The sequence below is a fragment of the Balaenoptera borealis genome (genome assembly GCF_965194805.1).
Source record: "Balaenoptera borealis genome assembly, chromosome: 2".
In the NCBI taxonomy this organism is placed as follows: Eukaryota; Metazoa; Chordata; class Mammalia; order Artiodactyla; family Balaenopteridae; genus Balaenoptera; species Balaenoptera borealis.
The window spans coordinates 134,345,092-134,366,730 of record NC_138867.1 but is presented as its reverse complement, the minus strand read 5'-3'; the positions used below and the strand labels follow the sequence as shown (position 1 = coordinate 134,366,730).

The 21,639-nt window shown below is 39.1% G+C and overlaps 2 protein-coding genes across 4 annotated transcripts in view; one reads left to right on the top strand and one right to left on the bottom strand.

Annotated features, from left to right (window-relative positions):
* Positions 1-21,639, top strand: part of LOC309622881 (uncharacterized protein) — a 266,899-nt gene that overhangs the window by 127,177 nt on the left and 118,083 nt on the right. The window lies entirely within an intron of this gene.
* The window catches only part of SGCD (sarcoglycan delta), a 415,397-nt gene continuing 406,638 nt past the window's right edge, over positions 12,881-21,639 (bottom strand). Inside the window, exons 7-8 of the mRNA XM_082379160.1 lie at positions 19,893-20,016; positions 12,881-18,509 (exon numbers count right to left, since the gene is read on the bottom strand). Of these exons, the coding sequence (XP_082235286.1) occupies positions 18,336-18,509; positions 19,893-20,016 (298 nt within the window). The 3' untranslated portion in view covers positions 12,881-18,335. The remainder of the gene's footprint in view (positions 18,510-19,892; positions 20,017-21,639) is intronic.

Sequence of the window (21,639 nt, the reverse complement as noted above, 5' to 3'; positions counted from 1 at the left end):
TTATGTTCCGCCAGCACTTTAAATGATACAAGCTGATTGTGTTTATATCAGTGTTATCTCCTTGTGGGTTATAACTCTTTTTTCCCTTCTCAGATAGCTTTTAAGATTTTCTCTTTATACGTAATTTCTGCAGTTTTATTTAAATGTCTATAAATTTATTTTTATTTATCTTGCTCAGTACTCTGAGTGTATGTTAAAATTGATAACTCTTGTTTATCTTTTATTCTAGAAAATCCTTAGTGTATCTTTTTTAATATTCCTTCTCCAACAAATCTTCTATTCTTCTGACACTCCAATTAAGCATATATTTGTACTTCTGCATCTAATCTCCATCCCTCTTAATACTTTAAGAATTACTCCTTTTTCACGCTACACTCTAGCTGAATTCTTTAATACTAATGTCCAATTTGCTGCCTCTCTTTTTGACTGTGTCCATTCCAGAGTTTATCTTTTCTATTAACTTTTTATTTCAGTCAGTGACTAATTTTTATTTCCAAAAGTTCTACCTGATACTTTCATAGAAGTCTCTTTTTAGCTTCGTATCTGTTTTTCCATTTTAAGGATGTTTTTGTTTTGAAGATAATCACTTATATGAAAATCTTTTCCAGACTATTCTATAATATTAATTCATCTGGATTGAAAATTTTAAGTTGTTGGCTTATTGCTCACCTATTTACTCTTAGTTTCATTCATATGTTTTGATTCCCCACCCTCCGCCCCCACCTCAGCTTCAGATTTCTGTTTTGGTGGTTTTCTTCGACTGAAATGATTTTTTAATCTGAGTTGTCTAGGACCTGAGTCTAGAAATAAGTTTTACATTACTTGCTAAGTCTTCTCCCCCAGAGCAACATCAGGGAAATATTGGATACTTCCAGGTGCTTGTAATGAGGCTGTATCTAATTCTCTTTATGCTGTAGGCAGGAAGCTTCTCATTACCTATTATGCTGCAAGCTTTCCCCCCTCTTCTTTCATCCTTCCTTCCTTAGTTTTAAGCAGTGAGGGTATTGCCCACAGACAGCCTCTGTCTGCTTCTGGTCCTGGGCATCAGCAACTCCAAAATTTTAGTCTCACATGCTTTGAATTTTCATCAGTTTCTGCTTTATGCTATGTTTATCTGGTTTTAGATATCACTTGATATGTGTTTAGATCAGAGTGTGGGCATTAAAATGTCAGCTCAGTACATCACATTGACTGGATGTTGAAGCATAGGAATCTTTGCTGAAGTGGGGGATTCTGGTCCCTGGAGCCCAGCCTCCAATCCCTGGTATGGCATAACGTGTTTTTGGAAATTTTGGCCTCTCCTTGGCATGGTGTAGTGTGAGGGGTCTGCTACTAGTGATCTCTGAATTCTCTGACTTCTGTTCCCTTCTTATTAACCTCACAGAATCTCTGTACTCTCCCTTCTTGTTGGCTTCTCCCTGTACCCTTTGTTTTTTTCATTAGAGTCCTTGATGGTCAATTAAAGAAGCCATCCTTAGTACCTAAAAAGAGTGTTCTGTCCTGGAGGGAAAGATAATATTCATACTCTTCCATCAGGTAAAAGAAAGTAATTACATTCCGTATGTCTAATTCACAGAAGAAAATGAAGAAGAACAAAGTAGTTGAATGTTCAGTCTTTCTAATTAATGAAATTAATGACCTCACTTTTCTAAGAACTTTGTTTCCTCTGCTGGAGTGCCCTTCTACTAGTCCTTTGTGTGCCTGATTTCTGATGAAATCTCAGCTCAGATATCACCTTCCTCAGGGAGGAGTTTAATTCTGTTACTACTATTACTGTTACTATTTCCAGTGTCTGGAAATTATCTGTATTACATATTTTTGCATTGCCCCTTCCCACTAGATTATAAACTCCATGACGATGGAGGCCATGCCTGTCTTATTTATTATAATCCCCAAACACCTTGAAGCATGGCCAGCACTTAGCACATGTTCATTAATTACTTGGCCAGTGAATGGATGGGCTAGTCCTGTCCCATTCAGAACTGGCCAGTCTGATGAGAAATAGCATACAGAACACTATGTGAGATCACTAGATGGGAGGACTAGTGGAGATCATTCAATGGACACCTTCATTTTACAGAGGAAGGAGGCAAGACTCAAGATTTGTCACAGTCACATAACTAACTAATGGCCAGACAGGAAACAAGGTTGATGTGCCACATTTTGAAGGAGCAGTGGTACTTGGGCCTGGAACCCCTTGCACGTGGTTGGTGCTCAGTAAACATAAATGCACTGAAGAGACTCTAGATCTTCCTCTGCTGGGCATGTAAACTGGGATAGTCACTGAGTCTTTCTGGGACTCAGTTTCCCCATTTGCAAGATGAAATATGTGTCCTGCTTATTTTGTAAAGTTACTGTGACAGTTAAGTTGGATAATTTAAAAGGATTATTTGGCAATTCATGTGAAGACCCTGTTTGGCAGAGGCAGGAAAAAAAAGCTTAAAAGAAAGGTCACTGCCTTTATGCCAACTGTACTCATTGTATAGACAAAGAAAGATTGATGTCCAAAGAGAAACAAGAGCTAAAGAAAGAGTCAAAGGCAAGGAGAAAGTATGAGGAAAGGCTGGTGGTATAAACTTAACATTATGGTGAAGGACTTGGGCACGGACCCCTTTCTGTTTCTCTGTGGAAATGTTTTTGTAACTCAGAATCTTGATAGAGCTGTCAGAGGAATGAAGTCAGTAGTGCAAATTTTGAAACATATGTCAGAGATCTGTCTGGGATACTGTGAAATCATCAAATTTTCATCAAAATGGAAAACAAAGACTAGGGAGTCGTAGGTGCTTTGGTTTAATTTATCCATTATTTATTGGTAAAATTTCCTGTTTCCTGGAGTCATGTGGATGTCATGGGGCAGGCTGGGTGCCTGAGCCACATGGGGTTCTGGAAGGAAATAAGACGGGTAAGTGGATGCTGTGTAGCCATCATCATGGTCTTAAGAGTGTGGACTCGGGACTGGATGGGGTCAAAATGGAGAAATAGCCACTGGAAAACCTGATTTGACCACTAGGAGGTCAGTGGTGACCTTTTTAGAGATCAACATCATATTAGACCTAGGGACAAAAATTAGATTGAAGACTATAAGTGTGCAAACTGAAGAAGGGAGTATAGGCTGTTTTCAAGAATTTGGGTGGTGAATTTTCTTGAGGTGGGCAGGGTCGAGAGAACAAATCTGGGTCTGTACGTGACACAGGAGAGATGAAGGAATATTTTTCCTTCAAGGAAAAGAGTAAACTATACACACAATGTTAAGGAAATCTAAAGAAAAGAACTGAGTGGGGATGGATAAGATTATTGAGATCAGAATTTCCTGGCATTCTTTATGAGGGAACCTGGTCTTAGACACCAGTCTAGCTCAGACACAGGTCTAGTTGACAGCCAAACCAATGCCCTTCCTCTGTATCTGTACCCATCACTCTATGTTTATCTCTTTTCTTATTAAGAAATATCATTTTATTGGAGAATACCTATTTGGCTAGAGAGGGAAAGATTAAGGAATATAAACTAGTTGGGTCAGATTATAGTATATGACAGATAATTCACTTTTAAAGAGTAGAGAAGAACCCCTGTGGTAACTGTCTATAGTACTGGGGAAGGGATTAATTATCGGGTTCTGAGGACCTTGGTGGGTTATCTATGATGGAGTCTATTACAGAGAGGAGAAGTCAGATGTTGCAGGAGGAATCATGAATTGCAGTATCATGGGAGCTAAGGAAGGTGGGTTATGAAGCCTAGAAATCATGAGAGGGATGGATTCAAGATGTATTAAGGCTGTATGAAACCACTTGAAATCAGAGAATATAAGGTCTAACTTGACAAAACAAACCTAGAATGTTGAGGCAGGAAGAATTTGGGGGAGTTTGAGGGATGAGAGTAAATGAAGAGAGCATTGATCAGAAAGAGTGTCCAGGACTGGACTGTATCAATTATTATCCTCACAATTTAAGGTAGCTATAAATTTCAAGTCGTGGTAAAAGTTTTCTCTGGGTTCCCCCCTCAAATCTCTTAAAAAGGGGAAGGTTTGGGCCCTTCCTCACCTGGTCCTTACTTGAAGTCCAGCAGGGGAGCCAAGTTCCTACAATCTTGGTGCCCAAATAAGGCTTAGATGTGTGGTCTGTTCTTTGATGTCAAATCCATAGTTGAGCTCTGTAACCATCACAGGGCCCAGAAGAACATTTTCAAAGATCTCATAAAAAAATGAGAATATGTGAAATGGAAGGAGAGACCACCTTAAATCCCTAGGGTTCTCTGTGTTCAGAGGTTTTTTCAAATTTGACCCATTGGTAGACTTGAAGAAATGGACTGAAAATTGAAAATTAATAATTTCTTTGGCTAAGCTTGAAACTGATTTCTGTTTGTCCATTTTACAAAATTAGCTATTAAAAAGTCACTGTACTTAAGAAAGTTTAGGAAAACAGAAATAAGCAACCATATTTATATCACCTTAACAATGTAACTTAAAAGTATTAGTGGTTCCTTTTCATCCTTAACAATACATATGTATGTTTTCACAGCTGCAGTTAGCTTTCATGTAATTATAGGTCTTTTTGACTTATTTTAAACATGTGATATTGTCCTATGGTTTCCAAAATTATTTTAATGTTTACAATATTCCATTGATTGAACGTGCCATGATTTATTTACCTATTGCCCCTACTGTTGGGAAAAAGGCAAATTCCAAATTAAAAAAAAAAAAAACACTGCAGTAAACAATTTTGGGTCTATACATTTTCCTTCTTGTCAATTATTTGTGGGGTCAAAGTATGTGTTATTAATTCTGTTTTACAGAAAAAGAGCAGATACTAGTCTTTTTTGAAAAAGTTTATTATACAAACATGAACACAAAAATGATAATAAGAAAACTATAGCTACAGTACCACCATCCAAATAAATCAGCTTGCTTCATTTTCAATTTCCCTAGAAGTCTTGATTCAGGTGTATACATCATCTTACACACTCAACATTATAATTTGCTTTACTGTAAAATCCTCACAACCCTTTTAAAGACAGCATGCTAGTCCATAAAGTTGAACTAACCATGATCTAAGTAGCCCTCCCTTTCAACTGGTTAGGTAGTGCTGCTAATTTTTCCCATCTTTAAATCCTGTTGCAATGTTTATCGCTGTCGCTAACAACTTTTTCCTATTCAAATATTGTTGCTTGGATGAAGTTTGAAGATGGGATTACTGGGCCAAAGGGTATGAAGAATTTTATGACTCTTTAAAACTACTGACCAATTACTTTCTGAAAATACATACCAGTGTCCACTCCACTACACCAATGCAGAGATGTGTATTTGTCTCACCTTTCCTTTTTGATAGAAAAGGTAGGCAAGTTCCTTTGTTTTTCTTGAAAAGCAGTTATTCATTCTGTGTTACATCTTCCAATGTCTTAGAATGGAAAAAAGAGTGTATATTTTTGTTTGTGTGGATTACATGCTTATTATTGGGTCATTTATTTAGTGATGTCTTGATGGTTTTCTTATTAATTTGCATGAGTTCCTATGAGCACATACTTTTTAACCGTTTCTCTTATTTACTGCTACTATTTTACTGTTTTAAAAAGAGTTCTCTGTGTGGCGTGGTGTGGGAGAAGCAAGAACTTAGAGAGTTGCATGTTTGAATGTGCTAGTCTTTCCTCTTGGCAATTTCTTTGGTCATCCTTCCTCAAATCATAGGTAGGTTGCTGGTCAATTTCCTTTTTTTTAAAATCTTTTCCACAGCTCTTCCATATTATGTTGTAATTGGCCTTTTTATATTTCTGTCCATCTCTAGACTCTTGAGATATTCACAGGCAAGGAGTGTGTGTTATTCATTTAGAAGAGAATAAACATTCAATAGATACTAGATGAACAAAAATATTTAACTCTGATCCACTGGAGGTATTTTAAGGTGGGAATCTGAAACTTCTTGCCAAAACAACTGCCGATCAGTTTTCCTAGTAACAATCAAATAATCAGTACTTTTTCTATTGGTTTGTAATGGCATTCCACCTACCTGCTTCCCTGGCACCATGTACACCTCATTATTGTTTATTTCATATCTGCAGCTGTTTGTTTCATTGTCAAGTTTGCCCACTTGTGAGCTGAATGAATGCAGAGATCACCATCTTGTTCTTGCTCTCTGTTCTGAGGTGCTTAAGAACAAATGGTAGATTGAAGTGATACATTGATATAAGACAAATTCGTAAATGCACTTGAGTCTATTTCTGGGTTTTCTGGTCTGTTCAACCATTTCTACTTAGGTACCTGGCACTGGGCTAGGCTTAGGTGATAAAATAATGAGGAAGCTGTGCCTTTGTTCTTGAGCCCTCATTCTAGTGGTGTGAGCAGAAGAATTGATAGGCTGCTTCAGTACAATGTAAGCTGTGATAGATGTATGTCCAGGGTTCCCTAAGAGTACAGAGAAAGGGCTGCTTGCTCTGTCGAGAACGCAAGTCAGAGAAACCTTCTGGGAGGGAAGATGTCTGAGCCAGATCTTAGAGGGTGAGCAGGGGTAAGCCAGACAAAGAAAGGAGAGGGTGTTTTCTAGGTAGGGAAATAATGCCAAGTACAATTGATCTGTGTTTTTATTTTTGAAACATTACTATCTTCATTATTGCTATGTTGTGCTTTTAAATAGTCTGTTAGGTTTTTATCATTTTAGTGGCTTTTTGTATGGAAAATTCCTTGCCTTTTTTAAAAAAATTATTTTGCCTAATAAAATTTAGAATTATTTTGTTTACTTCCCAGAAAATTTCTGTTGGGATTTTGTTAAATGTGCAAATTAACTTGAAGGAAATAAAAATCAATTTTAGTCTGTTCAGCTAAGAGTTAGTCTCTTCATTTCATATTTATCTCTCAAAAGTTTACAGTTTTTAGCCTAGGTTACAGCAGATCTCATGATAGTTTTTCTTTATGCATAAAGTTATGAATGTCTGTATGCATGAACATTATATGTAAAATATATGAGTTAATGTCATAAAAGGTATGTTTTGGATAGAATTTCCTAAATAAAACTATTTTACTTAAGAAACAAGCACAGGCGTTTGCTTTGTTAATTTGGGCTAATTTCAAATTGTACATGATTGAGGTTTTCTATTTTTCTTATGAGGAAATAACATGTTGCTATAACATTTAAAATTTTATTATGTGTCTCAAACTTTTGTTCTCATGTTTTTCAATATTTATCAGCAGTTTTGTCTTAGATTTTTGTTTCTACTTTTTAAGATGTAACATTTAGAATTATTTAGGCCATCTTATATTTATTATTGATATTTGCTCTTTCGTTGATTATTCTGAAATCTTAAGTTGAATGCTTTGTTCATTTATCTATGATAAGTTTAAATGCTTTTATCATTGCAGAAGACTGCTTTGGCCAAATTGCATAATTTGTAGTGTTTTTAATTCTTTAAATAGGCTGGGTTCCTTTCTCAAATCACTAATTACTTAGGGAAGTGTTTTTCAATCTGAAATTCCTGGGGTTTTATGTTAATATAAAACATACCATCCATTTCTGCTTTCAGAGAATATAGTCGGAAAAGTTTTCTTTAATGTTTTCATTTTGAGATTATATTTCTTTCTTTTATATGATCATGGGACAAAGAGAAGTTTCTTTGATGCCATGTGTAGGGGTGTGTGGGATTTTTTTAAATGCTTTTCCAACTTGTAAGTTATAAGATAAAGAGCAATTAGGTTTGTCAATTTTTTCCTTATTCTTATACTTCAAAGTTGTGGAGTTTTGGCTTTTGTTACTCTCCTGTTCAGTATAATGGTTTAATTATGTATAATCAGCAAGACAGGAACTTCATCATTATATATTATTAATCTTAATCTCCCCTAATACTTTTTACCATGAAGTCTACTTTAAAGTATTGATTTTCTTTTTATTCAAGCTTTATAGCTTAATTTTTGCCCACCAAGTCTTTCAATGCAATCCTTGACTTGGTCTTTTAATAGATTAAAACAGATGGTTTAATGTTATAGTTTCTACCTTGATTTAATATCTATTATCCTAGACATTGCCATTCCAAAATCTTACTTCCAATTAAAACATACCATCATTTGGAAGATCCTCTTCTCACATTTTATATACTCATTTTACATTCTAAGAGGTTCCTTGCAATATCTCACAAGGATTCTATCATTATGTTTAATTACTTGCGCCAGGGAGTCTCAAAGGCTGATCTGCTGTTTCTCCACTGATGGGTTAGGAGGGTCTTCAGTGGGGGCTGTACATTGATCCTGAACCACAAACGTTTAGTGTTATTGAGGATAATTAAAACCAGCATCCACAGACTAAAATTAACCTGTCATTGGACTTAATTGGAGAAGCTAATTCATACATGCTACTCACAAGCTTTTTCTGAAACGTGTTTATTTCTCTGTACTCTGATCCCCGTTCCCCAGCTCTGTATCCTGGGCCCTTTTCCTTGGATAAAGTGGGGCTTGGTTGCTAATTGAACTACAGAGTTTTTACGTCTTTTTCAAAGGAGTCAAGTTGGAGGAGATGTAAAAGTTGCTGATTTATACCTATTTGCCTCTTAAAAAAATTTCCTTCCATGGAGGAAAATGAATACAGCTCTTTTTTAGTTGCCCGGTATTTCATCTGTTTTCTAATTTTGTAGTAACAATTATGTCAATTAGTTTGACTCATCAGTAACAGGCTTTCCCTCTCATTAGTATTTCTCATTTTAGCTCTGCTTCAACATGTTTTTCACCAATGCATCTTGAAAGGTGATTTCTCTGATTTCATTCTCTTTGATTTAGATTTTTGGGGATAAGTTTTCCCCAAAAATGAAACCATATAATAAAATTATGGCATCTTTGGAGATAAACTGCACCCTGCCTGTGAATAAAATTTTTGTCATAGCCTTTTACCTTTGAGGATTCTGTAATGTTGCTTCAGCGTCATTTGTAGTCAGGAGCTAAATTTGATGACATGTAGCCTACGGTGAAAATACAATTGAGAAGGCACACAGGTTGTGTCATGTACTGGAGATGTAAAATTAGTCTTCGATTTCCTAGATGAGGAAATGATCTCTCTACCTTAACATGTAATTATGAGAATCTATTTAGGTATGTCATTACTCCTTTATAAACTTCAAAAATGAATATAAGCATTCTGGAGTCCCAGGCTGATAGGTAAGTAGGTAAATCATAGTATCAATACAATGTAGGATTATAAAAGAAATTAGAACAAATTAATGGGGGGTCCAAGGAAGAATGATAAGGGTGATAAGAGAAAAGATGATATGGGAATGGGATCTTGACGGATGATATCCTGTGATAGGGTGGTGCTACATGGAAGGGCATTCTAGGTGGACGGAATAGTATGTGCAAAAACATGGCACTCTGGAAGGCCAGGAGAGGTGAGAGGCTGAAATGGAGGATTGACTGTGGTGTATTCTGCCATGATAGGGGATTAGGGTTAGGGTATTGTGTGGAAGAGGATGAAAACTGGACCAGGGATGGGCAACTGGCTTAAAAGGTGGCTCATCCATAAGGCTGACCAGGAATGCTAAGGTAGCCTGATTAAAAATATTTTACCTGATAAGAGCAAGCAGACTGGCTTCTTCAATGATTTAGAGACGGGAGTGGTAAACTATAGCAAAAGGAGCCTGTCCAGGTCTTTAGGAAAGCAGTAGAGGATGGCTGTTCCCTTACCTTCACCAAGTGCTGGGGACTCCCCAATTCCAGGCCATGTATTACCTTATAATAAGCTCTCTTTTATAAAGCGGCCTGTGTGACTCTCTTCCTAAGAACCACAGTGGCTTAACTAACATGTTAGGCCACTGATCAAAGAGATGCAGAGGAGAAGTTAACCTGAAAATTTATTTCTGCGGCAGAGTCAATAGGAGTAACTGATTTATCAACTGTGAAAGTGGAATTCCCTAAAGAAGTGGACAAGGGTGCTTTCCTTCTTACCAATCATTATTTTTATTAATATATTTTACAAGACTGCAGTTGAAATAATATTAAATACAAATTTTTTTATACAGAAAGTGTAATAAAGTTAAAATAGTTCCTTGTAATTCATAGCATTATTGCAATGCTTACAAAATTTTTGCATAGAGTGTGCAAGGATTGATGTTATTCAAAACAAAACTAAAAAGCTCTTCTTACATCACACCCAAACCCAGAGAAAAACAACCAAATCAAATAAAAAAATAATCCAAAGGCTGAACTCAAGTGCTTCATGGGAATGGGCTTCCTTTTTCAAAATCTCCAAGCAAATGGGACTTGTATGACCTTATTTTTACTGTGTAAAGCACCAGAATCTGGCTTCTCCAGGAGTGCATTTAGCCAGTGCAATGATGGACGGTCCCCTACCTTTCCCTTCTCAAACACAACCTCCTTAAGAAATGTGTCTCTGCTTCTTCGTGGCCTCAAAAAGAGAGAAACTTGGTTGGGGAGGTGGTTAACAGATGGAAAACTCTGTTCCCCCCATCACCAAACACTGGATATAAATTAGGGTAGTTTTGTGTCCACCCCAAATTCAGATTTGCTGACTCTTCCTTCTACTTTGCCAGGATCTCTCCTCTCTACTAGGGAACCTGATTGCTGGCTCTGGTGATGTTAGTTCCATGAGACCCTTTAAAGGTACCCCTTCCTGATTTGCCATTTGGACACATATACCAGTAAAAGAAAATCCCTGAAAGACTTACCCTAAAGCAGGAGAGTTGACATTTTTTAGCTCATGCCATTACTAAGGTTTAAGGGGTGGTTGAGCCACAGGAGCATGACAGGACCCTGGCTGGCACTGGGGTTGACTGTGTTAGGAGCAGTGAGAGGCTGTGTCCACAGCCCTCCAGGGGATCAGATATGTGCTGTTGAGAAAGCACAGAAAAGCAGGTTGGACCCCACCCTCTGCTGCTGTGGTCACTCAGCTCTGGATGGGGGCAGGTTGACAGCAGGACCTGCAGGAGGGCATACTGGTTTAACCGTTCGGATGGTCCCTGGCTGAGTTAATTCTTCAAAACGATTTTCTCTTTTAACTCTTAGGGATCAAACCCTGATCCCTGGGCTTAGAAGATGAAAGTGCCCTAAAGCCACCAAGTTGTAAGGAACTTCAGATGCACTCATCTTCTCCATCAGTCGTTGGAAAGCCACAAACCTCTTTTCTGAAACTAGGACACCAGTGTCAAATGTACAGGTTCAAGGTTAAAGGGTGCCACTGTTGCAACAAGAATTGGCAGGTGGGTCCCATTTCCAACTCAGATCAATTGATAGTGATGGCCTGAGTGCTTTGGTGAGAAAAATTCTGCACATGGGGAGGGTGATAGGCCATTAATGATGACTGACAAGGTATGAGGTATGGGACTCAAACGATTATCCCAGTGGCCAGCTTGGGTCCTGAATGCCTAATGCTAATTGAATTCTTTCTAGTCTTATTTTCTTGTAGGGAAATAGGGATGATCGAGTTCCTTTCTATTTATTTGATTCTTTCCTAGAGTCTTGCCACAACTAAAAGTAGGGAAGAATAATAACCAAATGGTATCAAAGACCTCACCTAAAATAAGACATTTGTCTTTCAAAGTGAGGTATAGTGGAAGGAGAGGTATGTGAGCAGAAATGCTGATTTGTTTAGCTGCAACTATAGATCATTGAGTATTAAAGTTTTCTCTTAAATGTAAGGCTGACAACCCAGACATCTTCAAATTTGTAAGGACAAGAAGCCTGACTTACTTAACAAGAATCACAGACCAAACTTTTTTTTTTTTTGGTTCCAGATTCTATTACTCAGACAGATCTTCTATATTTTCACCGTAGGTATTTCTCTTTCAGTACTATATGCTGTCACAGATGAGAAACGATAGAAGGAAGGGAGATAAAAGTTTTATAGCTTGATCCACCCAAGAAGGACTATTCTAAAAACTGGTAGGAGACACTTCTTAACAGCTCGAAAAATAGTTTGACATGTTGGTGACTTCACAGCATAGTGGCCTGGAGTTAGACCTACATTCCAGCTCTGGCTTTTTCTAGCTAGTGGCTTTGAGCAAGTTTCCCAGCCTTTCTAAGCCTCAGTTTCAACATCTGTAGGTTGGAACTATAATGGAACCTAACTCAAAGGATTGTTTTGAGGATGAAATAAGTGAATGTGTATAAAACACTTAGCACAGTGGCTAGTACATAGTAAGTGCTCAATGAATATTAGTTAATAAAATATTATAATTGGAGAAATAGAATCCAACTCTTGCCATGTCTTAGTATAGGCTTTGGGTCCAAGGAAACCTCTTTGACCTTATGCAAAATTCATGGGTGTGATTCTTTTTGAGGAGAAGTTTCAGAACTTTGCTCAGATTCTCAAAAGAACCTATGACCCCCAAAATGTTAGGACCTCATAAATTACATGAATATGGGGACTAAAGAGGCACCAATGTCTTCTCTGTCAACAGATATCATCTTCCTGCCCTCAGACAGTCCTTTGCTATACTGCTCCTATGTAACCTCATGGATCAGCTTGGGATTTGGAAAATCTGAGCTCTCTCTGATTTCACCAAAATAACCCAAATGTAGAAGTAGGCTGCAAAGACAGTGGAAGAAGTGGGACTACTAGGCGAGTCTAGGAATGCAGAGTAGATGTTACGTAAGACAGATGTTTCCTTCGCTCTTCTCCCAAAGAGGGCAGCCTCATGCTTGTTTTATTTATCTGACCTTAGCTAATGTTCAGCGACGAAGCAAATCCCTTCAGTGCCTAGTGAGGGTGTCCAAACGCCTAATGAGGCATTTTGGAACACTATTCTGGTTTCCCATTGTGACAGCTGGATTTGGACTCTAAAAATACTTCTTGCCTATAGCAACTTTTCCTCTGTTCAGTTGCAAACCTCACGGAAGCGGAACTGGTATTACTACTTGTTGGGCAGAAGTTAAGGAGACAGCATTGCTGTTGGTATATTTGAGACTGTTTACTGATGGATTTAATAACATCGTTAATGCTGTTCCGACATCACATCTCCTGTTGCTTCCTATTGGACAGCTCTTTTTTTTTTTCAAGGGAAGATGCTAACTTCCTACTCTGTCAGTATCTATAAAAGGAAGGTGGGGGGGGGGATAAAACCAAAGAAACTAGCCCATGGAGCATGGGTCACCCCAAATGGGATGTTTTCTTTTATCCTTGTGCTCTAACAATGCTCAAAGGAGGACCTCCCACAAGTAATTCTTTTCCCTTTGCCATACAGACCTGTCTTGAGAAATTTCAAGGACTCTATTATGAAGAAAGCTTTTAAGAACCATAGAAATCACATTGCTTTTGAAAGTGCTAATGCGTGCGGTGTGCCTTGCCGGCTGAAGCAGCGGCTTCAGAGTGCTTTATCTCTTATCAGTGGTTTAGCTTTGTGAATGAGAAATTCAGAGGCAACTGTGTAATTTTAAATTCTGATTACCACAAAGAAAGAGATGCATCTGACATCCCGGTGCAGTAGCTTTGACTATTTTAATGGAAATATGTTGGGACTGGGGGAGCCTTCCAAGGAGGAGAAAGTGATGAAAGACCAAAAGAAAGACATTTTATCTTTGAGATAAAAGGCCTGTTTTCTAAGGTTGTTTCTTTTATTATGACTTTTTCCCCCCACCTGCTACTGGGGCACCATGCAAATGTATCATTCTAGGAACTGCTTTGTTATCCTTTTTGTGCCTAAGATTTCCTGGAGCAGAGGAAAGAGAGGAAAGGGGTTTTGTTTACAACTCACTTAAATTAGATTTTCACCTTTCAGAGAGCCTTAAAAAATAAGGATCAAGTGCTTAGATGGATATTTACCTCCTTGGTCTAAACATCAGGCTACCTTTTGCCTAAAATAAACAAAAGCAAGACATTCTCATGTAGCTGTTCCTGTGAAAGGCCAATTTAATCCTCTTTTAGTTGAATCCAGATAAAATGCTGAAGGACTCCTTTAACTAATGTTGATTAGGGTCTGGTAAATGGTGGGTATTTTTATTTAAAAAAAAAAACAAAACACCTTTCCTCCCTAACAGGAATACTCATGCTTACAAAGAATCATTCGTAACTGATGCTATTTTAACAATATTGAATATGAGTATAAAGCTTTGGATTAGCAATAGGGATGCTGACTGAAGGGGCAAATCTCTGGTAGGAACCTGCCTTACCACACAGAGGTAGAGACGCTGGAATTCAAAATAGATCTTTTTTTTTTTTGTACTCCTCCTACACCAAAGAACAAAGACCCAGATCCTTGGAAACAACATCAAACTGGCATTAATCTGGTCCCCGCCCCCCACAAATCCCAGCAACAGATTCATGAAACAATTCTACATTTTTTTGTCCTACATATTTTCAGATGTTCCTTTGAATATTTCTAATTATTTGTTGGTCCCACCAACCCTTCAGGCCTGATGTGGTTGTAGGAAAGCGAGTCCTCTGTGGGTGTGAATAACCGAGGTGACGGATGCCAAAAAGATATGTTAAGTCAAAAATACTCTTCAGAGAACCACGGAATAGGCATCTTTCTGGAATATGGGAAGGTGAGATGAAACCCTCTAGGCAGAGATTGCAGAAATAGTCTCTTCAGGAAAGAGACTCTAAATCAAAGGACCCCTGCTTCACTTCTTGTCACACAATGATGCTGACCAAAGGAATCCCCTATATTTATATATGAAGGGTTCTAGGAAGAACCTTTTGGAGGATCACAGCTTTCCTCTTCCACTAAACCCTTCCCTAATTCCGTCTTCCCTGTTTCCAAGAATCCTGTGAGCCTGTGTTTCTCAGACAAGTGAATCTCTTTTACATGCAGTGTAAGGCGGACAATCTTTTCTATAACCACATATTTATATTCCCAAGCACGCATGGAAATGTAGTGCTGTGGTCTGCTTTCTCTCCTGCTGTGTCCAACACAAATGAGGCTACAAATGACCTCTATGTCAGGAGTCAGCAAACTTTTACTAAACAACCAATTAGTAACTATTTTATGTTTTGTGGGCCAAGAGGTCTCTGGCACAGATATTCAACCCTGCTGGTCCAGTATGCAATCAGCCATACATAACAAGTAAGTGGACGGATGTGGCTGTGTTATAATAAAACTTTATTCACAAAATCAGGTGATGAGTCCCATTTGGTTTTGGGACCAGAGTTTGTTGACCCCTGTGCTAGAGTCAAGCCTCAAGCAATCTTTGGTCTATGGTGCTGGATATACAATGGAAATCATCCAAGGGAAAACTGACCTAAAGGAAGTTAAAAGCCAATTCAAGTTTATAGGCTCTGTCTCTTGGGTAACAGAAAGATACAGCTTTGTATCAAGTTTCCACCTAGACTGATGTCACCAAAAGGGCTTTTGAAAACCTCTTAAGACTAAACTTTAACAACTTATTGAGCAGATATCCGATAGAACTAGGTGCTAAACATATTTGGAGATCAACTTTTAATTTATAAAACTTTTCTGAAGAATATTAACATACTGGAACTTCTAGAATATTGAAAATTCATTTAAACTCTTTGTTATGCCACCCATGCTTAATATATTGAGAGATGTGATTTTCTAGAAGATATTGTATATGAGATTAGAAAGGATCTCATTTTTATAAATTAAAGGTATCAGATTTTAATGTAAAAGAGATTTTTTTTTTTCCAGAATTCAAGTAAAACTTTTTCTCATGACCATGGACAGGTATTCTAGTTGGAGGAAGTTGGGAGAAAAAAATGTACATTGAAGAACTTCATATGCAATTACTGAATTCTAAAGTCTGAACTGAAATACATAATTTAATTCACGCCAAACTTCCTGCTCATTACCTGGTATACCATAGTCACTTAGCACAAATGAAAATCAGAATTTTATATCATGTCTGTCCCCATAGGTGCTTGATTTCTATTCTTGGTTGCCATTATTCTTTTTATTCTATTTGTGATCTGAGTGCATTTAGGATTAATTTTTGCAAGTGGCATCACACCAGTCTTGTTTATTGGCATAAACTTTCCAAGGTGCTGATCTCAGACTTTCATTTAACGATTAGAACAAAGTTAGATGAAAGAGGTTCAGGGAACCTTCCATTTCTTCGTCATCCTTAGAATATGTACTTGAGATGACAAAATGCAAAGATGGTCTGTCTGCTTAAAAAACAAACAAAACAAACAAAAACCTTTGTCTTCAGGTATTTAGCCACAAAGGACCTTATAGGTACTACTGTTGATCTGAAAGGTATGGGGTAGATGCTCCCAGTCGCCAAGGAGGGCCTTTCCTGGCTTGGAAAAACCCTGGGTGTGGTACATGCAAATTCTGGCGGTGTGATCCTACAGGATGTAAATAATACTGAGCCAGAGCAATTGGATATCTCTTTATGGTTTTCCTTTTTAGACCCTAGTGCTGCACACTAAGCAATCTTACGGTCTCACCCTTGAGCAACCCAATTCTTCCGTACGGATATTAAGCAGGAGTGACGGGGGGGAGCCTGGGGTCCGGGAGCCAGCAGGGCCACTGGTCAGGCTAGAACCATCCCTCCTCCCCCCCACTTCTAAGTGACTAAGCAACACACAGCTTGCTTTTACCTTCCACATGTGCAAAACTCAGCCCGATGCTTGAGTGTCATCTCAAAAATACCAAACCTCTTATTCATTTCCTATGGCACATCTCCCCTCTGCTTGTGAAGTAAGAAAAAGCAGAACCCTGTTGAGGAAAAAAAACAACAAACAAATGCCATTCAGGCCTACAAATAGGAGTTCGTTTAGGACTGTGGGGCTACTGCTTGCCAAGTGGCATCCAGGATGGTCGAAAGCAGTTACGTCTCCCTTCCAGGCTCCTCGGAGTCCACATCTGTCAGCCACTTGGTTTGCCTACCAGCTTTTAAGATGCGCAGTCATTGTGAAACCCTTCCCCTCCAATCACTCAAAATAAACTACAGGTAACACAAGATAAATATAGGATGTGCTTCTCCTTGCTGAGTGCATTGTCGTAAGGCATAGGCACGTATCCCCCTCTTTGAACAGAGATGGTGTAATCCCCTGTCCCAGCACAAGAGCTGGCCAGGGTGACCCTGGAGCACGATGATGAAAGTGGGGTGATGGGAGGTAGCTGATGGCGGGAATTAGGGAGCTGCTTCCGCATATGGGGGAGTGGGTACCGCTGGGCCCCCGGCGACACAGTGATTCTAATAAAGACACTTGACTCAGTCTATATTAATTTTCAGCGAGCATTTCTGGGGGCATGTGGTACTTTAGATCTGTGATTCTTGGGTCACTGTTCTTAGAGAAAACAATGGTCAACTTAGGAAAATGAATATCCCAATACTGAAAAAATATATAAGAAGATTGAAGGCAGAGAGTTTGTGCATACCTTTAAAAATAAAACGCATGCCTCTAAATTACCTACCAGTCCCCAGAAACATATTTAAAAATAATTTGGTTTCCTACGCCACTCTTTGATTTCCATCTCCAAATAGCTTCTCTTGGGGGTGGGGGTTCCACTCGTAAAGATTTGGATTGACCTGATCATTTTCGGTAGGAGTCTGTTGGATAAAGTCAACAGGAGTGAGGATGTAACAGATTTTGAGCCATTTTTTCACTTTAAACAGAGACCTATTGCCCATTTATTCTTAGTCTGTCAGGCCATCGAGGAGCTTCTAGCCGACTGAGGAGCAACTATTTTCCTATTTTGTGCTGATTTACAGCTCCTGTTTTGACTGTGGGATAATACGTGAGTTTGAAGAAAGTAATAAGCTCACAGGAGTTGGGTGAGCCATTCAAACTTTGCTAAAATCCATCCTCCTAATTCATCCAACCACAAAAGCCCAATACGTTTGGATGCAAAAGTAGCACAGCCATGTTGAGTTCCTCTGTCTGACTTCTACGGCACTGCCCCATCCCTAACTTGAAGGGGGAGAAGTTGGCCAGCTGCACGAAAGCTAATAAAGTGTCTGCTTTTACTACAAGGGTCTCAGCCCTTGGGTGAGACTTGCAAATTCCCGCCATCACTGCCTTGTAATGACACTAAAGGAACAGACAGGCTGTTACTCACACATGTAGGCGGATATTCAGTAAGTGTCAATACACTGTGTGATTCTGCAGGGTCTGGGGAATGTTGGGTCCGAATTAGTGTTTTGATTTTATCATGTATGTGGTGGGGTTGCGATGGCAATGACAGTGGATATCACAGGGTCACCCATGGTTCCTTTTGTACTGAAACCTCATTTTATACAGAGGATATATATATTTATTTATATATATTTATATATATTTATATCACCCACACACGCAAACTCACTCACACACACGCACACACACACACACACACACACACACACAAAAGGTCTTTGATAGGCTTTCTGTGTTCTAGTAAAAATAGCTGGCAGCCAGGGTCTAAAGCCGAAAAAGGCCTGGGTGCTGCCGACAATGTCCATTATGCATCGTCTTTCACAGGCAGACACTCGTGTTTATCTGACAAGTGGAACCGGTTCCTGCCTGGGACAGGAATAATCTCCCATTGGCGCAGACACAGATCTCGAAGACCTTCTGCCTTGTTCCTGTGGGCGTGTAGGATCCATGAGGCAGTCTAGGTAGTTTGATTTTCGCAGCATCTAACTTAATCTAAAGAGAGGAAACAGGAAGGAAGAGTTAGAGCCTGTCATTTACCCTCTTGATATCCCGAAACAGGGGATGAATGTTCAGTTGAAATCAAATGAGCACCTACTATGTGTTTAGAATTGTTGGCACTGGGAATTCAGGGATGAACAAGACAGATAAAGTCTCTACCCTCCCAGAAGCTTGTATTCTAGCCAGACAGCGTTGCACTGGCAATGTCACGTATATATTAGCATTTCGTAAAAGTGTATCATGTAGAATGTGAATGGATTCCTAGAGTGAAGTAAATTTGGAAATGAGAGGGTAACAATTTTCTTTAGGATGGGACTTCTCAGACCCTAAATAACATCTATGTGCATGGTGGGCCTTCAAGAATATGCAGCACTTCCAGTCTTAAATGATGGTCAGGATTATAACTGATTCCTCCTGGGTCCACATTCTGATAACTGTAAACTGTATCTGTGATGTAGTCACTACTTCTGTGTGGTTTGGAGTCTGCAGCTGTCTACAGAGACAGTTTTGATAACTGAAAGCTCTATCTGACTAGCTCTTTTAAAACAAATATAGCACATGCCAAACCAATCGAAAGGCAGGCTTGGTACACAGAGGCAGGTGGAGACTGATAACCTGTACGTAGATATGGAAGGTGGAATACAGTTTTGCTTTAAAAACACATTTTTTCTCTTTTAAATAAAATCTTAAGTAGAAAAAATCACTTCTGAACATGATAAAGCCACTTTCAAAAGTTTGCATTCGAATCATATTTTCTTTGGGGATTTGGCTTACCTTGCTTGCGAAAACACGAGCAGCTATTCTGTTCACCAAGGCGGGACTGTGTTGGGTTAAGAGAATGAATGTTTGCAGTCTCTCATCTCTTAGCCTCTTGCTGCCTAGTTAAGTTTTGGCTTGTTCTGATCTGGGATAGCTCTTAGATCTGACTTTTCCATTTTCAATGAAAGTAGAAACATACAATGTACACTTAAAAATGTCTACCGGTAAACTAAGTTTCTCTTTAAATAGACGTGTGTGATATACAGCTTAGTTATACCAGCCAACTAAATCTTACTTTAAGGTGATGAGAGAGTTAGGAAATAGCATTCATTTTTTACAGACGTCCTTATAATTCTGTTCTTGCGATACATATTATTACCTCAGCACTTTTACAGATAATGAGTTATAACTTTTATGTGTTGTGGGTTTGGCTTATAATCGTGCCGTTCAACATATCTGTTCCAGAGGTAAAACCTTCCGATTGGCTCTTTTTGCTGTCACACTGTAGGATCATTACACTGTAGGATAAACTGAAGAGGCAAAGGGAGTGATGCGTCTTAGGAAACACTGGCTCCTTGGAGCTGTGTCTCTCTGGGCTTCTGTTCCTCTCATGCTTACCTCTCCATCTTTGGACTCCAGTCTCAGCTCTGTTCTGCAGGTGGCTTCCATGTTGCCAGCTTCTGCGTTTATTTCTACTCCTTTTGGGGCCTCCATCACCAGAGACCGGGTGGGGGACTCCAACCTGAAATATGCACAAGATTGAGATTAAAGATCCCATTTCACTGTTTTTAGTAAAGTTAGGAGGAAGTTGGTACTCTGAGCATTGAGACAACATTTCAGCATCTGATCAGGAAATTCTGGCTTTGCATGCCTGATCAACTTTATGAGGGTGGACATAACGTATCTGGGCTTTATCTTCACTGCATATCACGAAGATTGTACAGGAAGGTGTTCTAAGATCCTGGCTTCATTCTATCTTGCACCCAGTCAATTATGGCTTCGTTAGCATGATTAACCAAATTCTTACATAAGTTCTGTTTATTTCTAGAGTAAGGCAATCTCAGGTCTAAACTGAGCTTCCTGAAATTAGTAGATATTCTTTCCACGTTGCCCTACTTTCTTTGTCTTCCTGGAAGCAGAATTGGATAGAGGTTAAGAAAATAGACCTAGGAGTTGGACATGGCTGACTCAAACCATGGGGCTGCCACTGTATGACCTTGGGCAAGTCCTTCTTCCCTCCTCTCTTTTCCAAAATTTCTCAAAGCCTCAGTTTCCTCATCTCTAAAGTGCTTCAAATGGTGCCTGGCGCATTGGAAATGTATAATTAATATGTGTTAATTTTTACTATTACTGCTGTTACTGTTGTTATGATACCAGCAAATCGTAAAGAAATCTCAGGCCTTACTCAAATAGGCAACTGTCAAAAGAAAACTCAGAACAGATAAGTTGTTGCCAGCAGATAGAGAGAAGTGATTTGACTACAGAGGGACAGCATGAAGAATAGATGTTTTGTTTTTTTTTAAAATTATTTATTTATTTATTTTTGGCTGTGTTGGGTCTTCGTTTCTGTGCGAGGGCTTTCTCTAGTTGTGGCAAGCGGGGGCCACTCTTCATAGCGGTGCGCGGGCCTCTCACTATCGCGGCCTCTCTTGTTGCGGAGCACAGGCTCCAGATGTGCAGGCTCAGTAGTTGTGGCTCACGGGCCTATTTGCTCCGTGGCATGTGGGATCTTCCCAGACCAGAGCTCGAACCCGTGTCCCCTGCATTAGCAGGCAGACTCCCAACCACTGCGCCACCAGGGAAGCCCAGAATAGATGTTTTTTGGTGATAGAACTGTTCTGTATCTTGATTGCATTGGTCGTTATGCGCCTCCATGTGTTTATGCAAACTTACATAATTATACCCCCCAAGAGTGAATTTTATTGTATGTAAATTAAGTAAGTTGAGAGAAGGAGAATCAGCCACATTCTATGCTAATTATTAGGGCAAAAGAGGATAATGCTTCATAGAAAGATTTTTGCCTAACTCATTTTATGCAAAAAATATGAACTAAAACTCAACCATCCTCTAAATAGTCCAGATTTTAATATTATCACCAAATTGAACTGAATGAAGATCCCCTTCTCTGTTACAAAGAAAGTATCCCAACTTAGGAAGCATGGACCTCAGGAGTGGCCACCAAGCCACTCGAAATCAGACCACTTCTCTGCATTTTATTTCTCCACTCCTAACTTTCAGACACTTTGAACATGTTTAAAAGGAACATCATCCTCTCTGCCAACTGCTGACTCCATGTTCTGCTTCTACCAGCCCCCATGGGTAGGACATACACACCCTCATGGGCATCAGTAAGCGGTGGGCGGAG